We start from the raw sequence: 16646 nt of genomic DNA, 5'->3' as shown, positions 1-16646 counted from the left end.
ATATACAATATACTAAAATTATAACACTAAAGTCACTATTAACTTTATTAATAATGTTGGGTTTTTAGTTTTCTATTTAGTTTAGTTAATTTTGGTTTTATTGTGTCCTTATAAACTTTTTGTGGTTTTTTAAGTTTTTGTTTTTGTTTTTGTTTTATATTATATTTAATTTACATAGTTTATTTATTAAGAAGCATTATTAATGTTAATTTTTTAATTTTATATTTAGTTTAATTAACTTTGATTTGATTATGTTCTTATAAACTTTTTGTGTTTTTTAAAGGTTTTTATTTCAATTTTATATTGGATTTTGTTTACATAGTTTATTTTTCATATTCACCAACATGACGATTTCATGACCATGTGTTATAAAATATTATTTCTATTAAAAGAATTAAACTAAGGGAACCCAATTAAATCGAAGCGAAACACAAACCAAACTGAATACAAATCAAACCGAACCGATTCAAACCAAACTAAGTATGATTTATTTCAGTTGAAAAAATTCTAAAATCGAATAAACTAAACTGAACCGAACTCGAACCGAACTGATAAAATAACCGAAGTGCCCACCCCTAACCCAAATCGACTGTAAGCCCTAATTTTCCGGTTCTCATTGTTTTTTTTACGATTCTTATCATTTTAAACTTGTTTTTTTCACGATTTTTTTCACGATTCTTTCTGTTTTACGGCCGCGTAACCTTAACTACGCTCTACAAGGCCATAACTCAAACCGGCGTAGAAGACATTCGAATAGACCTAACTTGCCACGGTGACCATATGATTATACAGGTAAGCGGCCGCGCTTTTGAACACAGCTAAATATGAATATGAATCTAATATATATATATATATGAGAACAGTAATTATTTTTACTTACAATATTATTCTGAAAGATTTTATTGGTTGTGAAAGAAAATGATTACTAATAATATGATTATTATACTTCAAAAATGTGTCCTTATAAACTTTTTGTGGTTTTTTAAGTTTTTGTTTTTGTTTTTGTTTTATATTATATTTAATTTACATAGTTTATTTATTAAGAAGCATTATTAATGTTAATTTTTTAATTTTATATTTAGTTTAATTAACTTTGATTTGATTATGTTCTTATAAACTTTTTGTGTTTTTTAAAGGTTTTTATTTCAATTTTATATTGGATTTTGTTTACATAGTTTATTTTTCATATTCACCAACATGACGATTTCATGACCATGTGTTATAAAATATTATTTCTATTAAAAGAATTAAACTAAGGGAACCCAATTAAATCGAAGCGAAACACAAACCAAACTGAATACAAATCAAACCGAACCGATTCAAACCAAACTAAGTATGATTTATTTCAGTTGAAAAAATTCTAAAATCGAATAAACTAAACTGAACCGAACTCGAACCGAACTGATAAAATAACCGAAGTGCCCACCCCTAACCCAAATCGACTGTAAGCCCTAATTTTCCGGTTCTCATTGTTTTTTTTACGATTCTTATCATTTTAAACTTGTTTTTTTCACGATTTTTTTCACGATTCTTTCTGTTTTACGGCCGCGTAACCTTAACTACGCTCTACAAGGCCATAACTCAAACCGGCGTAGAAGACATTCGAATAGACCTAACTTGCCACGGTGACCATATGATTATACAGGTAAGCGGCCGCGCTTTTGAACACAGCTAAATATGAATATGAATCTAATATATATATATATATGAGAACAGTAATTATTTTTACTTACAATATTATTCTGAAAGATTTTATTGGTTGTGAAAGAAAATGATTACTAATAATATGATTATTATACTTCAAAAACAAATTTTTTTTAGGGCAAATCTCCAAAATAGCACCTTTCTAAGTTTATATCACAAAAATAGCACTCAAAAACTAAAATGACCAAAATAGCACCTTTCTAAGTTTATCCTTTGAAAATTTTAATTTTTTTATTTTTCAAAATTTGAAATCTTATCCCCAAAACCTCATTTCTCAACACTAAACTCTAAACCCTAAACTTTAAACTCTAAACCCTAAACCCTAAATCCTAAACCCCACCCTTTAACTCTAAACCCTAAGTTTGTGACTTTTGATAAAACATTAAGTGCTATTTTTGTGACTTTTGACCTTGAGTGCTAGTTTGGGAACATAAACTTGATTTAGTGCTATTTTTGTCTTTTTCTCTTTTTTTTATGAAGAAAAAGTTGACCAGCCAAGAGAGGGATCAGATGGTAAGACAAAGGAGAATGCTCAATTGTCGTAACAGGCGGAGCGAAACGCTCTTCTCGCATAATAATAATATAAGTGAGTTAACAACCACTCCTCATTTCCCCTTTCACTTGCCTGAAGGATCATGCTTATACCCGGAACCAACTCTAATCATTTTATAGCCAACCAATAGCTTCCCCAACTTCACTTCTTACCGATGTGGGACTTTTCTCAGTTTCTATCTTATTCACTAAATCAAAAACCTTTAATTTCAAAATCTCAAGAATATGACCACGACGACTCGCACCACGATTTCTATGGTGTTGATGGAGATTCTGAATCTTCCATTGAGGTATTTAGCCTTTCGGTTGTGACTTTTGTGTGTAGAATATGAAGGAAGAGTACGGGTTGTTGGTTTGGCCTTGTAGCGTTATCCTCGCTGATGGCAACACAGATCCCGATTTCGTGGTTCTACCATTCTCGAGGTAAGCAACTGAAACCGAGAACAAAGATTGCGTGATGTTTTGCTGTTTAGTTTTTATTAGGATGGTTTAGTTGTTGGTTTAGTTGATCCCGTTATTAGATTTATTTCTGGTTCAAGTTTCCTTTTGCTTAACCAGCTATATATAGAAACATTTGCACAGTTAGTAAAGTTGAGCTGAATAACAAACTTTACGTTTATCATCATCATCTTATCTCTTCGATCTTTCACCATTGTTGAGCTTCAATCCTCAGTTCCAAGTTGAGAATCAAGTTTATTAGTTTTTGCTCATTACAGAATCCGGATTATCTGTGATTGAGTTTGAGCTAGTGAATGTCTTTTTGGGTACACTTTACAAATCTTTTGACTTTTTACACTTTTTCGTAATACTTGTCTTTGATGGAATTTGCAGCTAGGAGCTGGCACTTCCTGGCCCGGTTTAGTAGCTGCAAAAGTTGGAGCTAATGTCACCCTTACCGATGACTCTAGTAAACCAGAGGTATGAAAGCTTGTTAATAAGTTCTTTTTCCATTTGGTTCACAGATTATTTTTGCCATGCATGGTCCATGTGCAGGTTTTGGATAATATGACAAGAGTTTGTGAGCTTAACAAGCTCAACTGTAATGTAATTTATGGTCTTCAACTTAGTTCATCTCTTTTCTCTTTGTGTTGGCCTTCTCTTGTTCCCTTCAGGAGTCATTAGTTCTCCTTGTTTATTGTTACCATGAGCTGAAATGTGAATTCCAGACCTTCGTTTTGTATAACGTTCAGTGATCTCTTTGCCACCGTCTCATTTCTGCTTCAAAGTTCTTCAGATGCAGTTTTTATCACAACAGGAGGTACACAATTCATTCATCCTAGTCATTCTAACATATCTGCAAAAGATTAGTATGGCAGATTTTATGTTGGATTTTATCCTGCAGTGGGAATCATCTAATCGAGTTCCTGTTGGTGAAATGGGGCCTAAAATGCGTTAAGCTTGTGGATGGTTTCTCATTTTTGCCATCTCGCAAAGCATCTTCTTAATGTTGCTCGATCTCTATTGTTTCAATCAAATATACCATTAGTTTACCGGAGTGATTGTGTTCTTACTGATGCATTCTTAATCAATAGATTGCCTTCTCATTTGCTTAAGAATCTTTCACCATATGAGTGTCTAACGGGTAAAACTCCAACTTATAATCAGTTTAAAACATTTAGTTGTTTGTGCTATGCTTCTACTCTCTTGAAAGATAGAAATAAATGTTCACCAAGAGCTCTCCCTTGCATATTTCTTGGTTATCCTACTGGTTATAAAAGGGTACAAACTATTAGACATGTTTCCCAATACTATATTGCCAATGCCTTCTCCATTGCATTTTGTGGATTCTATGCCTTTCCTGTCTATGCATTCTGAGTGTTCTGTGCATCCTAACTCTGTTAGTTCTCATCATACGCCTGCTCATGTTACCACTGAGACACAGGATACTAGTGTTAATATAGAACCTGTAGCTAGACCAAAACGAAATAGTAGAGCTCCAAAGTATCTTTCTGAGTATCATTGTTCTCTTGTTCCTTTCATTACAACCTCAAATCACATTACATCTGTTTCACAAGACCCTGTTCCTATTTTCCCTACACCATATCCCATTTCTTCTGTTCTTTCTTATGATAGCTTATCTCCATATTTTCAAGTTTATACGCTTGCTTATACATTGGAGCGTGAACCTAAAAACTTCAAGCAAGCAATGACATCTGATGTATGGAATAAGTCAATGAATGTGGAACTGGACGCTCTTGAACAAAACTGAACATGAGATGTTGTGACTTTGCCATCAGGTAAGAATGTTGTTGGGTATAAATGGATATTCACCATCAAATATAATGCAGATGGGACTGTGGAAAGTTATAAATCACGTCTGGTAGCACAAGGCTTTACTCAACAAGAAGGGGTTGATTATTTGGACACCTTCTCCCATGTTGCTAAACTTACAAGTGTGAAACTCCTCTTGAGCCTTGCGTCTATTAAGGGCTGGACACTTAGTCAAATGGATGTTTAAAATGCATTTTTGCATGGTGATTTTGATGAGGAGATCTATATGAGTCTACCTCAAGGCTATACGCCTGCTCCTGGTGTTGTCTTACCACCAAATCCGGTGTGTCGTCTCTGCAAGTCCCTTTATGGTCTTAAACAAGCAAGTCGTCAATGGTATAAGAGGCTCTCTTCAGTGTTATTGGGTGCCAATTTTGTTCAATCTCCACCTGATAACACACTCTTTGTGAAGGCTTATGGATCCTCTTTTGTTGCAGCATTGGTATATGTGGATGATATAATGATTGCAAGAAATGAAGATGATGCAGTTCTTCAACTCAAGACTTTACTTCGCTCTGAGTTTAAGATTAAAGACCTTGGACCTGCCCGTTTCTTTCTTGGCTTGGAAATTGCTCGATCTACATCAGGAATCTCTGTTTGTCAACGCAAGTATACATTAAATCTCTTGGATGATTATGGTCTTCTCGGTTGCCAAGTTCAATTCCAATGAATCCTACACTTCATCTATCCAAGGATCTTGGAAAGCTATTGCCGACACCAACACAATATAGAGAACTTATTGGTCGTCTCTTAATTATACTTGTGCATTACGCGACCTGATATAAACTTTGTTGTTCATCAGCTAAGTCAGTTTCTTTCAGCTCTTACTGACATTCACTATCAGGCTGCTTTTAAGGTGCTCAAGTATCTTAAGAATAATCCGGGTCAAGGGTTGATGTATGCTTCCGATTCTGAGCTTTGTCTCAATGCCTTTGCGGATGCTGATTGGGCGACTTGCAAGGATACTAGATGTTCTATGTCTATCTGGGTAGCTCTCTTATTTCACGGAAATCTAAGAAGCAATCGGTTGTGAGTCGGAGAAGCACAGAAGCAGAGTATAGAAGTTTAGCCTTGGTCACCTGTGAACTGATTTGGATACACCAGCTGCTTAAAGATCTTCATGTGCAGATGATTTGTACACTGAAGCTCTTTTGTGACAACAAATCAGCGATTCACATAGCCAATAACCCCGTGTTTCATGAACGCACCAAACATATTGAGATTGATTGTCACACAGTTCGGGATCAGATCAAAGCTGGCCGTCTCATCACTCTTCATGTTTCTTCACGAAACTAGCTTGTCCTTTCCTTTCAATGTTGCAGAGATTATTGTCATCGAGTCTCTATCTTCCTGTTACGAAGGGGGGGGGGGGGGTTATATTAGGATGGTTTAGTTGATCCGATTATTAGATTTATTTCTGGTTCAAGTTTCCCTTTGCTTAATAAGATATATATAGAAACATTTGTACAGTTAGTAAAGTTGAGCTGAATAACAAACTTTATGTTTATCATCATCATCTTCGATCTTTCACCATTGTTGAGCTTCAATCCTCAGTTCCAAGTTGAGAATCAAGTTTATTAGTTTTTGCTCATTACAGAATCTGGATTATATGTGATTATGTTCTGTGTTTGAGTTTGAGCTAATGAATGTCTTTTTGGGTGCACTTTACAAATCTATTGACTTTTTATACTTTTTCGTAAGGCTTGTCTTTGATGGAATTTGCAGCTAGGAGCTGACACTTCCTGGCCCGGTTTAGTAGCTGCAAAAGTTGGAGCTAATGTCACCCTTACCGATGACTCTAGTAAACCAGAGGTATGAAAGCTTGTTAATAAGTTCTTTTTCCATTTGGTTCACAGATTATTTTTGCCATGCATGGTCCATGTGCAGGTTTTGGATAATATGACAAGAGTTTGTGAGCTTAACAAGCTCAACTGTAATGTAATTTATGGTCTTCAACTTAGTTCATCTCTTCTCTCTTTGTGTTGGCCTTCTCTTGTTCCCTTGAGGAGTCGCTACTTCTCCTTGTTTATTCTTACCATGAGCAAGGATGCTAGTGATCTCTTTGCCACTATCGCATTTATGCTTCAAAGTTCTCCAGATGCAGTTTTTTTATCACAACAGGAGGTACACAATTCATTCATCCTAGTCATTCTAACATATCTGCAAAAGATTAGTATGGCAGATTTTATGTTGGATTTTATCCTGCAGTGGGAATCATCTAATCGAGTTCCTGTTGGTGAAATGGGGCCTAAAATGCGTTAAGCTTGTGGATGGTTTCTCATTTTTGCCATCTCGCAAAGCATCTTTACTAAGCGGAAACATTCAGCTGGTTGAGATCGCACTGAGTTGTGGAAAATCAGCAGCCTAATAAGACTGTAAAATATAATAGGGTTAGTCAAGCGCTGATACTCTGATAATCCGTATTTACTCTACCCAGAAGATCAACCAAGAGCTGACCGGTACCATTGAAACAGGAAAGCAAGAACTCTCTCTAAGAGTCGTGCTCAGCAGCAGGTCCATTAAGCCAGGGAGGAGAGCTGTCAAAGCAAAGCATTCATTCGTGGTGCGCTCTGTAGAGACAGTTGTTTCTCATCAGAACAGAAAGTTTTGAATTCTGCATTCTTTCTCGTACATATATACCCTTTTTTTTAACATCAATTGCATTAATTATTAAGTAGAATTTACATAGTCATTATGCAACAAAGGTGAAACTGATCTAGGAATATAATAATAAAATTAAAATAATTCCAGTGTATCCATATTGGCTAACTTGTCCGCCACTTCATTGCCAGCTCTGTTGATCCATTTGAATTCAACCTCCTGAAACTGTCTGCTCCACCATCTTGCTTCTCTAACCCAATTATACAAACCAAACTGCAATTTCCTTGATTGTAGATTATCAATCATTTTCTTGTTATCACCTTCAAAGATTACTTTAGTATAGCCTCTTGTCCAACATTGTTGCATAGCTACTATTAGTGCATTATATTCCGCTTCCAACGGTGATGAAACCATATTTCCTTTCGCATGTCCTGCTCCTTTATATTCACCATAATCACCATGTATCACCCATCCCAACTTACATTGGGTTGTAGATGAAGTAAAGGATGCATCAAAGTTGCACTTATACCATCCTTGTCGTGGTTTATGCCATCTACCAGCTGATGTTTCAATCGAACCCCTATGATTGTTCTGTTGAGGAGTAACCGTATTTCTTGATTTTGACCACTCATGTGCCTCTGTTTTCGCTTGTTCCAAAACTCTCCAACATTGTATATTCCTTTGTTGGAATATGAGAATATTCCTACTTTTCCAGATTCGCCAAAGTACGTTTATAGGAAAATCTTGAAACTGTGGCCATCTTGAAGATATATTGCACGTGAGACAGACATCAATCTTTTCTTCTAATGTAGCTTGTACATTGAGTAATGTAGTATTTGAGATTCCAGAACCTCGCCAGATACGTTGAGCATAAGGTCATTCAAAGAATACATGTAATTCTGTCTCCGGAGCAGAACAACATCGCTTACATAGATCATCTTGAGTAACATGTCTTCTTTTGAGGTTGCCCCCAGTGGCTAGTGATTTTGATAGTAATCTCCATAAGAAATGGTTCTTCGGGGGTGTATTGCATTTCTAGATTTTCTTCTTTAGTATGTGATCACCCCAAGTTGGTGTTGCTTTTTCTTGTTGTGGTAGATGAGTACTTAACCAATAACCGGACTTCACTGTATATATACCTTCCTTTGTGTAATGCCACCCTAATAAGTCCAATTCCGCATGTGGACTTATTCTTATCGATGAGATCTTATCAATGTCTTCCTCTACCACAACTTCTCTGAGTTTTCCTATATCCCATCCAGTTCCATCTCCTTTGGTATAGCTACTAACTGATTCCACCTGTGAAACATCATCCCTTGATCTTGGGGGTCTTGGTGGATGTTCAGCCAACCAGGGATCACTCCACATACTAACCCTAGTGCCATTGCCGATAATGAACCGAAGTCCTTGTTTTAGAAGATCTCTTCCATATAATAGAGACTTCCACGCATAGGAGGGTTTCCTTTTAGGTTGTGCTGTTAGAATACTTTCTTCTAGAAAGTAACGAGCCTTCAATATTCTAGCTACTAGGCTTTCAGGATGTTGTAGTATTCGCCAAACTTGCTTTCTTAAAAGTCCCTGATTAAACCTTTCAAGATCTCTAAAGCCTAGACCTCCCTCTTTCTTTGGGACACAAAGACGTTTCCAACTATACAGTGCATTCCTTTGTTTGTTCCTGATCCCCACCAGAAGTTTGCTAAACAGGTCGAGGGTGGCCAAGAGGGCCCACTTGGAGACTTGGGATCTGACAATATTTTAATAGCCCATGAGTTGGTTCACAATCTGCTAGCAGAGAACCACAGGTAAGAGAATCTACTCCTCCCGATTCGTATTTATTTCTTCACAGATAGTCTTAGGTAATCTGAAAATACTCATCGAATATATCGGCATAGCTAGAGCCACTGTCTTGAGTAGAATCTCTTTTCCACCATGTGAAAGAAACCTCCTGTTCCATCCTTGAGCTGCATCTCTAACTTTGTCAATGGTGAACTGAAACATTTCTCCTTTCTTGTTATTAAACTGCTCTGGCAAGCCAAGGTATTTACCGTTTCCATCTTCATTGAATATTCCCAACAGAGCTCTCAACCTTGTTTTAACTGTTGTTGAGACTTTGCTTCCAAAAGTGATCGATGACTTGTTCAGATTTATAGCTTGACCAGATACCATCTCATAGAGGTTTAGAATTTGTTTCAGTTTCCTACCTGCCTTTGGATTAGCAAGAGAGAATAATAGTGAATCATCTGCAAATAATAAGTGGTTTACTTCAGGAACTCGTAATGCCACTTTCACCTCCAGCAAGGATCTATCACACATTGCTTGATTCATCAAATGTGATAGCAATTCAGCGCATAGTATGAACAAATATGGTGATAGAGGGTCCCCTTGTCGAATCCCACGCTTCGGTACTATTCTTCCTTCTGGAACTTCATTAATCAAAACTGAGAAACTCACTGAGGAAACACATAACATTATTCATCGAATCCACTTTGAGTGAAAGCCCATTCTCTTCATCGTTTCTTCCAAAAAAGTCCATTCCAAACGGTCATAAGATTTTTGTGATATCTGTCTTAACTGCCATATAGGAAGCCGCCTGTCGTTTCCTTACTTTGAGACTGTGAAAAACTTCATGGGCCACGATTATGTTGTCTGAGATCATTCTGCCTGGTATAAAAGCTGCTTGATTCTCGGTTATAACACTACTAAGATGTTTCTTCAAGCGGTTGATTAAGATCTTTGAAATAACTTTGTATGTGACATTACACAAAGCTATTGGTCTATACTCTGACATACCTGTTGGAGGATAAACCTTGGGTATAAGACATATGTTTGTCTGAATCAACTTATCATCAAAGTCATCATCAGTAAAGAAGCGTTTAATTTCTGACATCAGCTCTGTTTTCACATCTTCCCAATGTTGATGATAGAAGGCTCCAGTAAACTCATCTGGTCCTGGGGCTTTATGCGGTCCTATATCAAATACAGCGATCTGTACCTCTTCTTCAGTAATGTCTCGGGTAAGATCTTCATTCATATCTGAAGTTACCCATTGAGAAAATCCTTGGAAAGTCTGCTCAAAGTGCATACTCACATCATTAGTAGAGGAGAACAGATTGTTGAAGTAATTCTCTGCCACCTTTGATATATTACTTTGGCCTCGATGAATCACTCCAGTTTCATCTTGTATTGAAGTCAGCGTATTCTTTATTCTTCTAGCTCTCGAGACTGCATGGAAGTATTTTGTATTTCTATCACCTGCACGTAACCACATAACTCTGCTTTTTTGTTTCCAAAAAATCTCCTCTTCTATGTAAGCTTGATCCAAATCCTCTCTGATCAGATTGACGTCTGCAGTAGTATAAGATGGAGAGCATAGTGCCGAGTCTAATCTATGTCTAAGAACTTTGATCTTCTCCTCAGCATTGTTTCTGTTGCTGCGATATGTTGCCTACATCTGCTGAGTCTTTGTGTTAAAGGAATCTGTAGCAAGCTTGATTGTCCTGTACCTTTCCAGCCATGCCTCACTGTATCTCTGAAACCTTCTTTGTCAACCATGCGACTATCATAGCAAAACAATCTTCTCGGCCTTTCTCTTTTTGCAGATATATAGGTTACTAGTGGTCGATGGTCAGATTCTCCTAGTTCTAGGAACAAAGTTTCTGATGCTGGATATTCTGAGAACCACTTAGAGTTGCTCATAACTCTACCAAGACAACACTTTACTAAACCGTTCTGTCGTCTTCCTACCCATGAGAATCTATTACCAACCGAAGGTAAATCTGTAAGATCACAATGCCGTACCATTGTTCTGAATGTACTAGATGAAGCTTCTGGTCTCAAACTGCCACCTTCCTTTTCATGATTCCCCAATATCTCATTGTAATCTCCTAATACCATCCAAGAATCATGTCTTCTGTTTAGTGCCCAACGTTCAAGTCTTTCCCATGTATGATGTCTCATAGAGGGATTTGGATGGCCATAGACAAACGTGTAGTAAAACCAACTTCCATTACATTGAACTTTACAATCTATCAAATTAGATGACTGAAACAGAACTTGCAACTGTACATGAGACTTCCAATACAGAACCAAGCCACCACTAAGACCTACTGGATGAACAGAAACATAATTCAAGCAATCTAACTGAGCTCCCACATCCCTAATGACATCATCCTGCTGCTTTGTTTCGGAAAGACATATAATGTCCAGGAGATACTTCCGATCTATCTCCTTAAGGCGTCGAACTGTCGAGTCATTGCCTAGACCTCGACAGTTCCAGCAGGCTGTCTTCATGGTGGAAGAGGTGGTTCAGGGCCCACCGCGCCTCCCACTTCCTTGTTGCCATCCTCAGCTGACTCTGTGTCATCGGACTCTGAAGACTCCTCAACCCTCTGTAGATTACGCCCTTGACTTGTTTCACCTCTCTCCCGCTTGTTGAACTTTGAAGTCTGGCCATTCGTGTCTGATAACCAAGTCATGAGCTTGAGCGTAGAGGCTGCTTGCTCTTTTAGACCAAAAGGATCAATTGGATTATGCATTTCCTCTGAAATCACATCATCAGTATACATCCTTCTCATCGCATTGCTGGTCCAGATATCCTCATCATCAGCTTCCTCTTCCATTGCAGCAATATTACTCTCATATGCTTCCTGATTCTCCTCTTCAGCATCACCATCTTCAGCCTGATCTTCTTCTTCTTCAATTTCTTCAATGACGACACCTTGGTTAGGTATCAGAATGTCTCCGTCACCATCATCTCCACTGTCATCATCATCAACATCATTCCCAGGACCGCCATATATACCCTTTATTACTGTTTTTGATGTCCATCCACATCAAGCATTTCCCTAGATTTGTTCTTAACGACCACGAGCACACCAACGCATTATTTCGGTCATATTATTGTTTCAAAGTTGTTTTAAAACATGGCATTATTAATGTATATGTTGATGTGGTCGTATTCAAGTTTCGAAGTTTCGAACTCATTATCTAGATTGTTGTTTCTGGACATATTTTTTTTGTAACTGATTGTTGTGTTGATAATGAGTAATCAATCTACCTACATTACATTTTCAAAGGATGATAACATGATCATTGATCACTAACATACGTGTGTAGTTTGATGATTGGTTATGTCATGTTACATTGAGTCTTTACTTGTTACAAATGTTCTCGAATGGTGTACAAAAACGAGCTTCGACTCATCAATATGAAAACTATATCCAAGGATTATGTTCATGAAATAACAGATCCGAACTAACTGTAATCATGATCAATGTATTAAAATCGGATAATGCTTACCCACCTCCATTCATCATTCCCAATCCCAACACCAAGATCTTACTTTCAGTGTGATTCTTAGCCGAGCAGGCTCTTGACTAATAAAATGCACAAATCACTAATAAAATCTGTAAACTAATAAAATTCCAAAATTGAAAAAAAAAATTTAACCTATCCAAATTGCATTATTTATAAGATAACACTAAATTTAAAAGTTATCAATTGTATTGAAGATTTATCATTTTAATCAAAGTTATTAATCTACAACACTCAAATATTTTTTTAAATACACGTAAACGTAAAATTCAATTAAAAGTATTTAATGTTTTAGAAACTTTTCTTGTAAACAACACATTTTGTTTTCTATTGTGATTGCAATACTAAGTGAAAATTGTAGGTGCCACATTTTAAAAAGAAACCTTGTTTTTGGCCGAGGAATAAACATCATGAGTATTAAAATCTAGGACAATTATTTCAAATAGTTTTTTAAGTTTTTGTCACAAAAATATGTTTCATTAAAATGACAAAAGATTATACTGCACCTTGCTTAATAGATATACAAATATAAATAAATAACTAAAAAATATAAAAAAATAAAAAAATTCTAATAGTTCTGAATTATATGTTTTCAAATTCGAACATTTTCTAATTATTTTTCAGAAATATATTTTTCCAAATTTTAAAATGCCTTTTGAATCTATTTTAAAAATTTCTATTTTTACATTTTCAATATTTATTTTTTAAAAAAAATTTAACCCACCCCCCAAAACATTGCCCTTAACTATAAACACTAAGTATAGATTACTTAACCCCACAGGTATAAGTGTATATTTAAGCTTTAGTGAAATTTTTTTTGGTATTTTTCTTTTTTTACGGCTCTTTCGTGAAAAAAAAAACAAAAAAAAAAAATTATCCTCGGAAATTTCTCTAAAATTTATCAACCAACTCTATTACATGTTTTAACGATTTGCTTGATAACATGTATAGCTAACTGAGTTATTTAAAGTCTTCTACTTTTACGTAATCACTTTATAATATTCAATTTGATCTTTCATCTATTCAAAAATAGATGATTTTTATAAAGTAGAATCTTAGATATTAATGAAATATTTTTATAACATCACAAAAAAAATGATATGTTTATTGTTTATTTATATAGTGATATGAATAATCAATTGTTTATTTATGTAGAGATATGAACATCCATATATTACCAGAACTGAGAATCTCAAGTAAAAAGAAAAAAAATATTTAAAGACTATAAATTGATTAAAAATAAAATTAAAAACTTGCCTTAAGATGTTTCGAACTGACATCAAAAAATTATGGGAAATTACCAAAAATATCACATTCATAGTACTACTTTTCAGGTTTACATTAATCACTTTTATCCTCACTTTTAATGAATGGTAAAAGATATTTATAACAATATGGCTAATTAATGGACTTTGGGTTTAGAGTTGAGGGGTTGGGTGGGATAGGATTTTTGGAATGTGAAATTTAAGATTCTAAAAAATATATAAATAAATACTTAAAATTTTTTTAAAAAAAATTTAAATAGATTCATAATAATTTTCGATTTAAAAAAGAAATTTTGAAAAAAAAATTCGGCAAACAAAATTCAAAAAAAAAAGTTCAAATTTGAAAAATATAATTTGAAAACATAATTTTTTATTTATTTACTTATTTAAATAATTATTTATTATATATATAAAGAACAAGGGTATAAGAGTCTTTTTCACTTAATGAAGAAGAGTTTTTTGAAAATGTCTCTTTAGTGGTGGTAAACATGAAAGAGAAATTGCCACAAATACCACATTCATAGTATCAATTTTCATGTTTACACTAACCACTTTTACCTTCACTTTTCATGAAGGGTAAACAACATTTATACCCAAAGGTTAACTAATCTAGATTTAGGGTTTAGAGTTGAGGGTGGGGTAGAGTTTTTTTTAATTTGAAATTTAGGATTCTAATAAATATATAAATAAATACTTAAAAAGAAATTTTGAAAAAAAAATTCAAAACAAAATTCAAAACTTTTTCTATAAAAAAGTTCGAATTTTAGAAAGTATAATTCAAAAACATAATTTTTAATTTTATTTTATTTTATTTATATAAATAATTATTTATTATTTATATATATATATAGAACAAAGGTATAAAGTCTTTTGTCACTTAATGAATAAGATATTTTTTTAAAATATCCTCTTAAAGGTGGTAAAGATGAATAATGATACTATAAAACTGGTAAACATGGAATTATCCCCATGAATAAGGGTACCAGGAAAGTGGTAAGCATGAAAATTCCCCAAAAATTAAAACGAAAATGATTTTACCAACGTGATTTCGGAAAAAATTATAATTTTTATAAATTTGAGATTAAAAGGAAATTATTTTTTTAAACCACATGTTTTATATATAAGAGAAATTTCTATATATTTTAAATTAAAAATATTTCTTTTTGATATATATATATATATATAAATAATTATTTGTTCTTAAAAAATAATTTTAAATATAATTTTCTATTATTAAAAATGTATCTTTTTATCTTATATTTCATTTTATTTATATAAAGTAAATCCGTTTTTATTAAATTACATGATTTAAATATAAAAATTAGTGTATATATATAATATATATATTCTTTTTTTATTAAAGATATTTCCTTTTTGATTTATAAAAAATTATTCTTATTAAATTACACATTTTAAATATAGAATGTTATATATATATATATATATATATGAAAGATATTTTTATATAATAAAGTGATTTGGAAAAAAGTTTAAGATAAATACAAGATATTATAAATATTGAATTTTAATAATTGAATTTATTCTTTATAAATTTAATAATTAATTTAATTCATTAAGGTAATTATTGTAATTAACTATTGTAAGAATTAACGTGAGAATGACACATTGGAAACTGACTATTCAAATAATATTATAGAGATTTATTTCAAGAGAAACTTAAAATCCTTAAATTTGAAATTTGGATATTAAAATCTTATATTATTCGCTGTTTAAAATTTTATATTTGAGGTTTTATATTTTATGTCTCTAAATTTATGTTTCTTTGAAATAACTATATTAACTTTTATATTTATCATTTTAGTCCAAATGTTATACTCTTACCATAATAATCAATAAACTATATCTTTGATTTAATTTTTTTGCTTTATTTATTTACTTCATTTTTTTGTAGCACGACGAAGAACCAAATCTTTAATCTTGTAAAATCATTGTTTTTTTTTTGTTTTGATAATCCAGGTAATCTGGACACCCCAGAGGAAGCCCAACTATCACTTAAGTACACCTCCGCAGAAGGCATCCGGGAGAGCCGCATTTTTCACCTCATTTTAATCGACGGTGGCCAGTGGGATTCGAACCCGGGTCCGTATAGGGCCAATTAGTGTTAAACCTTATTAATCATTCATAAAAGTATTAAAAAAATTATAAAGCTTTACAAATCAGTTATACAATTGATAAATTAATGTAAAAGAAATTATAAATTATTTTAAATGCTTATAAATCGATTGTAAAAGTTTTAAATAATGCATAATTGATAATAAAGATTTTAACTAAAAAATCGACGAAAGAAACTTTCAACTTTAATTCTGTAAATGTTTGCTTTACTTTGTCACAGATAGACATTAACAGAATTAAAGTTGAAAGTTTCTTTCGTCAAATCTTTAGTTGATAATTTTTTTTTACGATTCATTTTTAGTTGAAGGGTTTTATTACTAAAACCTCTAGAATATTTACGTAAAATGTACATAGTAATTTTTTTTATTTTTGATCAAAATGTACGTAGTGGTTAATACTATTTATTAGAATGGAAAAGGTACAAAGCGTGACGTGAATGGAAAGCACGTTAGTTTGCCTGGTAGAAGGAGAGAGACAATAGATTCGTTGCTTCAGGTTTTGTATTAGCTGTCTTTGTACTATTTCAGTAACTATTCTTTGCAACCTTAGCTAGTTAACTCTTTGTTTTTCCAACAATTTTTTATTTAAAGGTTATTATGTATATATACTGTTCACTTGATAAATATAAATCAAATCCAGTTTTTTTTTTTTTTTTTACAACAAAAGGCTATAACGAAACTAAGTAGATTTCTGATCCAAGAGCCACTTTGGAGGAATCAAATCAACATAAACCATAGCAGCAGGCTGATTTCTAGCACCTCGTGCCAGTTTGTCCGCCAATGTATTTTGTGCCCTCGGAATATGCTA

At 33.5% G+C, this 16646-nt stretch overlaps 1 protein-coding gene and 2 pseudogenes across 1 annotated transcript; 2 read left to right on the top strand and 1 right to left on the bottom strand.

Annotated features, from left to right (window-relative positions):
• Positions 1 to 2176: 2176 nt before the first annotated feature.
• Positions 2177 to 3749, top strand: LOC106342695 (annotated as a pseudogene).
• Positions 3750 to 4753: 1004 nt separating this feature from the next.
• LOC106338452 lies at positions 4754 to 6895 on the top strand (annotated as a pseudogene).
• Positions 6896 to 8163: 1268 nt separating this feature from the next.
• Positions 8164 to 11418, bottom strand: LOC106338451. Its single transcript, XM_013777424.1, has 4 exons — positions 10632 to 11418; positions 9919 to 10380; positions 9071 to 9578; positions 8164 to 8872 (listed from the first exon to the last, which is right to left on the bottom strand). Exons 1-4 carry the CDS (start codon positions 11416 to 11418, stop codon positions 8164 to 8166), a joined length of 2466 nt encoding a protein of 821 aa, XP_013632878.1.
• Between the last annotated feature and the right edge of the window lie 5228 nt (positions 11419 to 16646).

This window comes from Brassica oleracea, chromosome C4 (genome assembly GCF_000695525.1).
Source record: "Brassica oleracea var. oleracea cultivar TO1000 chromosome C4, BOL, whole genome shotgun sequence".
Classification (NCBI taxonomy): domain Eukaryota; kingdom Viridiplantae; phylum Streptophyta; class Magnoliopsida; order Brassicales; family Brassicaceae; genus Brassica; species Brassica oleracea.
The sequence above is the reverse complement of the archived record's forward strand: the minus strand, read 5'-3'. Positions and strand labels throughout refer to the sequence as shown.